This window comes from Malurus melanocephalus, unplaced genomic scaffold (genome assembly GCF_030028575.1).
Source record: "Malurus melanocephalus ecotype Western Australia unplaced genomic scaffold, MMel_1.1 scaffold_59, whole genome shotgun sequence".
NCBI lineage: Eukaryota > Metazoa > Chordata > Aves > Passeriformes > Maluridae > Malurus > Malurus melanocephalus.
The window spans coordinates 2886040-2897755 of NW_026623291.1; the positions used below are offsets into that span (position 1 = coordinate 2886040).

General features: G+C 52.1%; 1 protein-coding gene across 1 annotated transcript in view; it reads left to right on the forward strand.

The window, feature by feature from the left end:
• Positions 1 to 10567: 10567 nt before the first annotated feature.
• EEF1A2 (eukaryotic translation elongation factor 1 alpha 2) overlaps positions 10568 to 11716 on the forward strand; it is a 13162-nt gene continuing 12013 nt past the window's right edge. The window contains exon 1 of the mRNA XM_057366104.1: positions 10568 to 10784. Coding sequence (XP_057222087.1) covers positions 10641 to 10784 — 144 coding nt within the window. The 5' untranslated portion in view covers positions 10568 to 10640. The remainder of the gene's footprint in view (positions 10785 to 11716) is intronic.

Consider the following 11716-nt stretch of genomic DNA (forward strand, 5'->3'; position numbering starts at 1 on the left):
GCCGCGCTTTTATCCGCTCCGGACACGCCCACCCGCCGCCGGAGCCAATGGGAGCGGGGGCGTGGCCGGACACACCCATCGCGGGGCGTGGCCTGACACGCCCATCACGGGGCGCGATTGTCGCGGAGGGGCGAGGGGACACCCCCGAGRGGGTCGGGGACAAGCAGAGCCCCAAACTCGGAGAGAGGAGATTGAAAATCCATCCACCGCCGCTCCTGAAATGGAGAAGRGTTTTCCTTCTTTAGAGCGGCGCCGCCTTAAAAATGAGAGTAAACACGAAAAATAAATAAACGCGGATTCGAGGGATTCTGAGCTGGCTGGGCTTTATCAGTTTTGGGAGAGAACGCTTTGTTTCAGAGGGAGAAACGAACAGCAAGGACAAAGTACAACCCACGCCGCAGTGCAACTCCTCTGTGCCTGGTTACCAATGCACCATCCTGCACTGGTGCTGCTCCAAAAACCACTGGTTTTGTGGGATTGGAGTCTGGGAGAGCCAAGGCAATGCATTGGTGCACAGGGAAACAGATCTGTGTAAAAGGAACAGAAACTTCACAGAAAATTTMTTTCTGTATGGCATGGAAATGGGGTTGAGAACGAAACACTCAGAGAGATGCCAGAGCCTTGAGGAACCTCCACAAAGGCAGTTTGATACTTGGGGTACCTAAAATGTTGCTCCTTTTTTTTGTCCCAAAATTCAGTAGCACTCCAGAGCAAAGAGCTGCAGCCTGGCCTGTTGAACAGTAAAATCTTGAAGCTTTGGTGCAGCTGTGGGCAAGAGAATTTTTGGGGGTGATGCTTTAACCATTTCAGGGATTGGAGGCAGGAGGGAGCCCASATCCCAGCCTGGGGTGGTTKTTKCACAAACTCCCCATGTAACGAGGTKCATTSCTCCCCCAATCYGTGCTTTTTATTAATCTGGAGTTATTTTTTAAGCACCAGGGTGAGGAACCAGTGCCAGGGGAGGCAGCTCGGGGTTGCTCGAGGACATCAATGTCCCTGCACAGCTCATGGGGCAGTAAAAGGGCTGAGCTGCCCTCAGGGGTGTTTCTCAGTGGGGTATGACCACCCCAGCATGGGGACACTCCAGGTGAGCCATGTCCCCAGCTGACCCGAGGACAAGGCCACACTGACCACTGCCACGTCTGCTGGCACGGACACTGTATGCACCCTCCCAGGAAAACAGCCGGGACAGATTTCAGGGAAAACCTTGGCACAACAAGTCTGTAAATAAATAGATTATTTTCAAAATTTACCCCAGAGGTTTAAGGGCTAACACAAGCACATGTGTGGTCCAGCTGAGGACCGAGTTCCTCCACCTGTGCCTCAGTTTCCCCACTGATGATACTGACTCAGCGCTTTCCAGGGCAGGATTTGGCTAAAGGTTGTGATGGACTTTAATACACAAATTCCAACAGGCAGTTTRAGCAGCCACGTGGTTGTTTTCATGCCCAGCATTAGACTTTGCTTTTGTGCCACATGATCGGGTTGGATCATTGGTTTAATTTTGGGGTCCTGACACTCCCAGCCCTGCCTGGCTACACAGCGTGGAGAGCTACAGGGCACAGACTTGGGAGATTTTTCTGGGCCAGAAGGGAAAGATAAAAAGGCTAAAAACTCAGTGCTTCAGACATGAAAAGTCACTTTTGTTTTAGTGCAGCCAGTGCCACTTTGCAGGTTCTTCCTAAACTCCCTAGAGATATATTCCTGCAATCCTCCATCCCCCTAATAAYGCACAGAGCAATTAGAGGGTATTGATATAAAGATTATATTCTATAATGGATTATATTCTTCCCAGCAGGTCCAGCGTGGCTTTGTACCCCACCGAGCCTGAGCAGGCTAATTGCTTTAATTAATGATAGAGCAGAGATGGAGAAACCTGTCCTGGTCCCTTTGTGCAGTGACACCCCTTACACCCACATTTGGGGCTGCTTTTAAAGGATCACCCCATTAAGCAGGTAACACTGGGGSTGTGATGCTGCACCCACAGCCATGAGGGGTGAATTGGGGCTTTGCTAATTCAGGGGGATCAGTCTCCAGAAAATTGTGCCTTGTTCTGCTTTTCCTCTCAAGATCAATTCCATTTTGCCTTCATGAGGCAGCAGGAGCAGCATGGGTAGGACAGAGCAGCCGGGGAGATTGATGGAGCAGCCAGCCTGGTTTCCCAGGACAAAGCCTGCTCTGGGTCTGTTGAAAAGAGGAAGATACATTTCATTTATATTGATCGAGGAACAGTAGTTTTAAAGAGAGCAGATGACAAGATTTGGATAGATTTTTCTCTTTGGTTTTCCTCTCATTASAGCTTCTGAGCAGACTGCAACTCTTTCCAGTTTGCTTTTCAGCAAGGTTTCTGTGTTTTCCTTTTTTGAAAGTCTGGCTTTTAGCTTCTGGCAACTGGCTTTTGTTATCTGTTATTTGTGTGGGCCATTGGGAAAGAGCCTTTTGTGTAGTTTTGAACTTGGCAGAAGTTTCTGGAAGCAGGCAAAAGCACCAGAGCTGAACAAGCTGCTGCCTCTGGACTCCAYCAGCACCCCTGGGCCAGCACTGACGGGTGTTTGGGGCACCTCAATGGCTTCAGGCTGCTGCCACATTCCCTTGAGGGATGTGACATCCAGGTGGCTTCAGGAATTTGGTCAATGAAAGGGGCCCAGCAGCCCCTTCCCCACCAGAGCAGCAGCAAATTCCTTCCTGGGTAAGAAGGCAGCCCTTAGTCCTGGCCCAGCAGTAGAATCACAGACTGGTTTGGGTTGGAAGAGACCTTAAATCTCATTCCAACCTCCTGCCATGGGCAGGGACACCTTCCACTATCCCAGATTGCTGCAAGYCCTGCCCAACCTGGCCTTRAACACTTCCAGGGATGGAGCAGCCACAGCTCCTCTGGRCAATCTGTGCCAGTAACGCAGACTCGAGCTTCTACAGTGCCACAAAGCCTGATCCTGCCCCACGGAGGCTTTTCCCTAATTCTCCCTCTGTCAAACACTTCTTGCTGCAGAGGAGGGAGCAAGCAGGACCTGTGTTCAGGCTTGTCCTTCTTTTCCCCGTCCTCCCTCTCTCGCTCCTCCTCCTCCTCCTCCTCCTCCGCTGCCTTTTCCCGGCTGTGTTACTCATTGCCAGGTTTGGGATTAGGGCAGCGTCCACCCAGCACAGGCAGCTGCTGCCACCTATGGATAACAAATACCCAAAATATTCACCCCAGATGCCCAGAGAGGGCCATCCTGCCCTCTCACCTCCTCTGAGGTGAGATCGGAGCYGGAGCAGCTGTGAAATCAACCCCTTGGTCGTGTTATGGCACGAATGCCTGTGCATCTTCCCCTGCCTGTATGGGTTTAAACTGSATAAGGGAATGTCCTGRAAATGCATGGRAAGATTTCCCTTAAGCACAATGCTYGAGGAGCATATTTTACCTGTCATCTGGAAATCTGCCTTTCTGRATATGTGGAGCAGTGACCCAAATGCCACCTTGGTAGGAGAATAARCCACAGTCAGATCAGAGCATGGACCACTGTCCCCATGGTGATGGAAGCAGCTCTGCTGGCCTCACCTCCAGTCTGATTTCCCAAAGGGCACAGGGAATTGGCATCAGGACCCCCAGGATTCTGAGTCTGATCTGAAAATGTCCATGCTGTGGAGAGAATTAGACAGAGAATCACAAACTGYCTGATTTGCCTGTGCAAGAGGGACGCCTCCAATTTTGAAAAGCCAGTGAAGAGAMATGACAGCTGCTCTCTGTAATCCAGAAGCTTGTGGTGAACTTAGTTCCACAAGTYCCTGACTTTTGGTCCATCTGTTCATCTCTAAAAATGGGAAAATCATCTTGCAGAAACTGGTAGGAACACTGAACAGGATCCATSTCTGCAGAAAACTCCTAGACCAGCAATTCCTTTGTGGGATCAGGGGAGATGCCACTACCAGTCACTACCAWCACACGAAAACAAATTATTCTCTAATACACATCCTTTGGATTTGACGGGGGAAGGTTCAGCAGCAAATTTTCTCATTAAGTTCCCTGATCCTCTCTTCCCCCTCTGGATGCATCCAAAGCTTATGYTGTTACCCAGCTATCCCCTTTAACATTTCCACTAAAGCCATCAGGAGATATGGGCAGCCAGGGCTCTTTTCACTCAGCGGCTGTGGTTTGATAGGAAAAGCCATCCCCGGGATTAATCAGGCTTTTCCTWACTGTGGGATGTGCACGGCTGCCAAAACAAACACATCAATCTGCTCTAGCTTGGTACAGCACCAGACACTCTTGCTGAAAACTCAGCACGGTCCAGAGGCAAGCAGCATCCTGCAAACAGCACTAAAGCACAGGGCAGAGGTGTCTTATCTCATTTGGGCTTGACCTAGATTGGGCTCTGCCCCCTCCCCAGCTCGTGGGGAGATTTAAGGGATCAGCGTCTCGCAGCCCCCACAGATGCTGCATCCAGGCGCCAGAAATGTCACAGTGCCCCTGATGAGATGCAGTTGAAATGGTGTTTGTCTCCTTCCCCGATGTTAAAAGATATTCCAGGGCATGGAAATGTTCACCCTGGCTGCTTCCCAGATGGTCAGTGGTTCAGGCTGAGCAGTTTTATCCTTCACAGCCTCGACCCCATAACTCAGCTGTTGGTGGAAAAGGGGATTCCAGGGGAGCATCCCCTGGAGCTGTGTGCTACCACTGATGTCCAGGATGAATGGGGACAGTTTCCAAGGCCTTGAAGCATTGTCCCTTCAGCATTGCTGCCTCAGATCCACTTGGACACCCAGTGGGTGTGACTAACCCCCCCTGGGCATGTCCCAGTGCTGTGAGCACCATGATGGGCCCTAAGGAGCAGCCCACCCTGCACGAGGTACGCTGCTGTCCCATCAGGGATGACACCAGACTCCGTCCCCAGCTGGCCAAGTGGCTGGAGGACTTGGACATCTTGTTATCACTCCCTAAGTTTATTTTTAAACCTCTGGCTCCAATTTAAAGGTATCAGCAGCATGGAGTGAGCACAGGACCTCAAAATACTCCCTTTCTCCTCCTTCCCCTGCCTTCCTGTCCCATAAATTCTGTCTTTATCTCCTTGCTTCACATCTACAACATGAGCATGAGCTGAAAAACCTGCTCRTGTTAAAAATATCTGAAATTTACTCCATCCCTGGAAGTGTTCAAGGCCAGGGGGATGAGGATTTGAGCAACCTGGTCTTGTGGAAARCATCCCTGCCTGTGGTGGTGGAGTTTGGAACAAGATGRTCTTTAARATYCYTCCCAACCCAAACCAGTCTGRGATTCTAYAATCCTGWGATCTYYTCCTGTTTGGTGCCTTGGGTGGGGAGTGATGCCAGGGAGAGTCAAAATCTGTCAACACAGGGACCTGGAAGGGTTGACCTCAAAGCCAGCCCCAGGTACACATGCTCTAGAAACCCCTGGGATGTACAGCAGGGAATCCCATCCTGTTTAAACACGGGTTAATCTGGGGTTTAGCTGCACTGGGAATGCCTGCTCTCTGCACTCTGACAGTCAGGATTGCTGTGGGATGCGTTGTGCAGGGAAGGGATGGTCAATGTCTCAGTGTTTGGAGCTTGTCTGCTCCCAGCAGATGGTGAGTGCTGAAATATCAGGGTGCAAAGGCTCTGCAGAGCCTCTGAGCTGCTGTGGAAGGAGCTGGAAGCCTGAGCATGGGAAGAAGGAAACCTGACAGCCTCCACTCTGTTCACAAACTGCCTTGTAGAGGACAACCATTGCCCTGCCCACCTTTGATCTGATTTTCTGGTGGCTCTKCCATGAGCCCAGGCTGCACTTTTCCCTTCCAAGGACTGTATCTATTTCTTTGCAGAGGAAGAAAATAGCAATTTACAGCCACCCCTGTGTCCAGCCCCAACTTTTCCCTAGCGAGAGCAGCGCTTCTGGAGCGACAATTCCTTGTAGCTGCCATGTGCCCTGCCCAAAYCCCCTTCTTCAGAGGAGACCTGATGCATTTCACTGCAACAAACACACAAGGGCTCAGTAAGCTCAAAATTCATGGGCAGAAACACCCCCAGTGCCAGGCAAATCCAGGCAGGCAGCCTGGGGTGTTCGCATCCCAGATCCATACAAATTACGGCATTGCGGATTATTCCCTCTCCCAGACACTCTGTGTGGGGCCTCTCAGGAAAAAAAAATTAATTCCAGTTGTTATGTCTGGAAAATGGRAATTTAAATTATCAAATCTCAACCCAAGGGCTGTGGGACTGGATGGGGTCGAGGTGATGATGAAAGGAGTAAGGGGTCCCTGCCATATTTGTGTGCAGCCTGYCCATCCCTTCTGAGAAAAAAAGAGGGTTTTCTGTTTTCTTGAGTCACCCTAAATCATTTGGTGATGGGCTATGGGGAGGGTGAATCAAGCCTAGATATGATGCAGGGGAATTGTTGCAGCTGGGACGTGGATCTGATGCCAGATGGAGGGAGACGAGGTGCTAAACTTCACCCACCCTCGGATTTTGCTTGCTCCAGTCTCTGTTATTTTACATGGCTGAACATTTAAGGGCAAATTTACTTTTTTTTATTTTTTTGTGAAGGAAAATTATTGCACTCAGGCATGCCAGTTGGGCTGGATGGTCCCCAGCGACCACATGTGCTCAGTGCAGCCCTTGCCCCCGGTGCCAGCCAAACCTGGGCACACAGCTGTGGCTTTAAGCAGCTCGGAGGCTGGGGCCAAAGTGGCTTAAGGGAGCCAGGATTAGCCAGGTCTGACAGCCCTCGCTCCTGCTCAGGTCCTGCACTATTTATAGGCTGATGGGCCGTCAGGCTCTATTTCAGTGCACAACAGGCCACTGCCCAGTTSCCTTCTTCCTGCCTGGGAAAAGGGTGGAAAATGGAATTCTCTTTACTGGAGAAGGAAAAAAGACAGGAGAGGTCCATCCCGTGCTCACATGGCAGAGGTGACCAGAATTTAGCCATCCCATCTTCATTAGCAAACTCAGCCATTGCCCCACAGTGGGCAGGTCCCAGGCTGCCCAAGGCCTTACATTTAAAAGGGCAAAGCACTAAAATATGGATAGGAAGAATAAGGGATTTATAAACCTCTCCCTCCTCCAGGTTATCATGCTTGTTGTCCATCTCCAGCCCATCCAGACCTGTGGTAAATCTTCTACCCCTGTCCCAAAACAARGCTGGGGTAGGGTAAAGATCCCATCTTTTTACCATCTCTTTAACCCACCWCTTTGAAAGTTTTTAGAGCCTTCTCCTTGGAAGTTTCTTTTTATTTTTTCTGGCATTCAGCACATTTTGTGTTGTGCAAGGAATGCTTCATGAAAATAAAAGAGAGCTTGACTATCATATTTCTAAGAAAATGCCAATGAGCTATAATATTCATTAAAAAAAGGCCTCCCTTTAAGCACTAATGAGAAGTTAGGAACATTTTTATCCACATGTTGAGTAAGTTTTTAACCCTTAGTCTAAGAAGGTAAGAGTACCTTCACAGGGGTACCTGATTTAGCTGTTAAATTCACTGGAAGGATGGTMTGGGCCATAAAATTGATCTCGATTATTGCATATTTTTATTCAAAATTAGCTTGCTTTTGACCTATAATTGGCTTTGGGACACAGAAAATTTTGGATTGGCCTTRGAAATGCACAGCTGACATGAATATAAATATTCTGACCACTACATATTATTTTTTTTTATGCAAAGAAAATGTCATTGTATTACTGAAGGAGATTACTTATGATTTCCATGTCCTCTTAGGACTTGAACCCCATTTCCAGTTAAATGAGATGAAGTTCATAAATCACAAGTTCTTGCGCAGCCACCATCCATGTTGCAGGTGCAGAAATCWGTTTAGCTATGTTTGTCCCTTTCCTTGCTGCCCTCTCTGGGGTTGATGTGTTCCCAGYGAGGCAGAGATGTGGCTCAGTGTCCTCAGGGTCTGCCCAGGGTGGTGTTTGTGCCCTGCAGGGACCCCTCTGCTGCACAGCCCTTCTGGGGGCAGAGCAGGGGATGTGGGATTTGGTGGCCCCTCCAACCCCAGCCCTGTCCCTTTATTCCCAACTGCCATAGGGTGTCCAAACCCCCCTGGGCCAGCACTTCCATCATTTCCCATCTTCCAAAAAGCCCTTCCCTCCATCTACCTGTCTTATCCCATCCCTCTATCTGTCATCTCTCCRTCTCCTCCATCCCTTCATCTCCCTCCCGTGTATTCATGTTCCATCTCTCCTATTTCTCCATCTTTTTTTTGCTCCCATCTTCTCCCCATCTCTCTACCTTCCATYCTGCTGTTTTCCTCTGATTTGAGTCTTCCATCCTTCCATCTTCCCATCCCTCCATTTTCCACCCCTTCACATCTCCATTTYTCCTCCATTTTTCCCATCCTTCCATCTTCCCCCATCCTTCTGCCTTCTCCCTCTCTCCACCTYCCTCTCAYGCCTTCATCTTCCATGTCTCCTATCCTTCCATCTTTTATCCTTCCACCTTCCTCCCATCCCTCCATCTTCCATTTCGCTGTCTCCCTCTGACTTCATCTTCCATCCTTCCATCATCTCATCCCTCCATCTTCCTCCCATCACTTTATTTTCCATCTTGCTGTCTCCTCCGCCCTCTGCTTCCATCCTGCTTTTCCCCTCTAACTTCAGGCTTTCATCCTTCCATCGTCTCATCCTTCCATCTTCTCATCCCTCTATTTTCCATCTTGCTGTCTCCCTCCAGCCTCTGCTTCCACCCTGCTTTTCCCCTCTGACTTCAGGCTTCCCTCCTTCCATCTCCCCATCCCTCCATCTTCTCCCCCCTCTCCATTTTTCCCATCCCTCCATCTTCCTCCCATCCCTTTATCTCCCATCCTTCCACCTCCTTCCCATCCTTACACATTCCCTCCCAGTTCCCCCGTCTCTCCCGCCTCTCCCTTCTTCTTCTCCTCCTCCTCCTCCTCGCCGTCCTCCTCCTCCCCCCGTCCCCCCCGCGCCTCCTCCTCCTCCTCCTCCTCCTCCCCCGCCCGGTACCGCATTGCCGTAGTGCGGGGGGGCCGCTGCATTGCGCTGCCGCCGTCGATAGGTGCGCCCCTCCCGCGGAGATAAAGCCGGCGGAGCCCAAGCCGGCAGCCTCTGGCCGCCCCGACCGCCGCCCCGGTAAGAGCTGCGGGACCCCGGCGGGATGGGGGGGACACCCGGGATGCGGGGGAAGGGGTGTCCAGCCCCGGGGGATGCGGGGGATCGGTGCCCCCCGTGTGTGTATGTGGGTGCTGTCATCCCCTGGGGTGGGGGGTACCCCGAGGAGGGAGAGGATGGGGCTGGATTCCTTCATCCCGCAGGTGCGTCTTCCCGCAGGTGGGAAATAACACGCAAGCCGTGCTGCTTGAGGACATGAAAATCCTTCAAAATGTTGTGCATGAGGAGGAAAACCCGATAATCCCCCCCTCACCAGACCCCCCCTCCCCTCCCCCCACCCTGCCTTTAGAATCATGGAATCCTCGAATGATTTGGGTTGGAAAGACCTTGAAGATCATCTCGTTCTAACCCCCCTGCCATAGGCAGGGATGYCTTTAGCTGCTTGGATAAGGAATAATAATAATAAWAAAAAAATTCCCCAATTCCCAAAGAGATCCTGCATCTCCCCCCCACGGGTGGCGAGGATGGGCAGGGGGAGAGGGACCCGCACCCGGACTGTGAGCTCCGGGACCGGGCATCGCAGCGGAGCCGCAAAATGGCCAGATCCGGGCTGGCCGGGTTCAAGGGCAGCAGGGACGGGACAGCCGCGGCTCCTGCTGCCCGGGGAAGCTTCTCGCTGGGAATGTTATCACCCGCATGACTGAATCGYTATTAGAGCAGCAAACTCCTCCTGACCTCCTTTACTTCCACGGGCACATTCGTGAAATTGGATTTTATTAGACGTCAGATTAAAGCTCCTAATTGTGCCCGGTTTGTGTGCAGCTGCAGAGCCATGGCAACGCCGGGAGATGCCAGGACAGCTCCCCGGATATACCCGCTCGCGTTTTTAGCCTCCTCCCTCTGTTCCATCCACTTTCACGGCAGCAAAATGTAATAACCCCATCGCCCAGTGCAGGCTCAGACGAGCCCTCGGCAGACCCGTTATTCGCAGCTCTGCTCGGGCTGGGGGAGCAGGCGAGGGCTATTTTTGTCCAGCCCATTTTGCAGACACCCTGCTGTCACCTGAACTGTGCCCGGCTGGGCAGGGGTGAGGGCAGCCTGGGAGGATGGGCACCCCCGGCTCCTCCCAGGGCACCCACGGCATGGAGGAGATGCCCTCGGGTTTGGAAAGAGCGAGAAGCCACCTGAGTGGCAGGAAGGTTTTCCAGGGAGGAAGGGCACCTTCGAAGCATCCATGACGTAGCTCTGGGAACTGGGGGTCTCCGCGAGGGCGGCGGAGGGCAAGATGCCGAAAAACACGGTATCTTGCTGAGATCTTGGAGGCTGGACGTGGCAGCCCGAAAATAGCCCGGCAGGCTGGCTCTGACCCAGCGCGGACAGAGCTGCCAGACGAACCCGGGCACCCCCGGACGCGTGGTCCAGCAGGAAGGTGGGGCGAGGGGAGGACAGCTTTCCCCGAAGGGCTGGGAGGGGGCTGGCACAAGGGGGGCTTTTTTGACGCTCCTGCCTCTTCCCCCGCAGCCTCCCCCAAAAGGCAGCAGCGTTCCCACCGCCCTCCCCAGCGCCGCCCGCCCCGGCCAGCCCCGCGTAGCCCAGCAGCATGGGGAAGGAGAAGACGCACATCAACATCGTCGTCATCGGGCATGTGGACTCTGGGAAATCCACCACCACCGGGCACCTCATCTACAAATGCGGGGGCATCGACAAACGGACCATTGAGAAATTTGAGAAGGAGGCTGCCGAGGTGAGGAGCCCGCCCCTCAGGCTGCCCCCACCCCGCGTTCCCACCCGCGGGGATGCTCCACGCTGAGCCCCACGAGTACCCCACAGGCAACATTCCCCTTCTGCTGGCGCTGCCCTTCTCTTACCTTCTATTTCTCCCTTTGTTCCCATCTATTTTTCTCCCTCTGCACCCCTGGGTCTTCCCGACTTCTGTGGCCTTGGGAAAATAGGCCATTTGGGCACTCGCCACCCTCTTTTCCGGAGCTGGGGGACTCCCTGCTGCCGGCTGGTAATGAGGGCAGGGGCACGGCGAGGTCTGCARGATGGGCTAGGGAACCAGCAGTGATCACCAGGCTTCTGGAAAAGCCACAAGCCATGGTGCTTCAAGGCATGAAATGCCTTCTAAATATGGTGCATGAGGGGGAAAACCTGATAATCCCTCCCTGCCTAGGTCAGGGCTGCCTGAATTTCACTGTGAAGCATCAGCTTCCAGTGCCTGCTGGGGACAAGGTGCAGCATCAGCTGGACCACTCATTTAATCCAGTCTGAAAACCCCATTCCCGTTTYCCTCATGCAGGTGGTCTGATGTGTGGTGTGATTGGTAGCCTATGATACAGAAAAGCTGGCTGGAAATCTGAGCATTTGAGTTAAATTATTTTGTTTGACCCTCATAACGGTGGCATTTATAACAATTTCATCGTGCGTGCATTTAGAAGCCGCCATGCAGCAAAGCATTACCCAATACCTGTAACATGGCAAACCCCGAGATTAAAGAGGAAGAAATAGGGAAGAAAAATGTGAATTGGGAGTCCTGAGAAATTAATGATGGTAAATTCTAGAGAGGTGGGTGAGCCGGGAACAGCCTGTGTTATCCACAGGCCAACTCCTGTCACTCAAGATGGCTTGTCGTCATCGCTCTGGGAATCTTTAATGCAGATATCCTCTTTTTTTTTT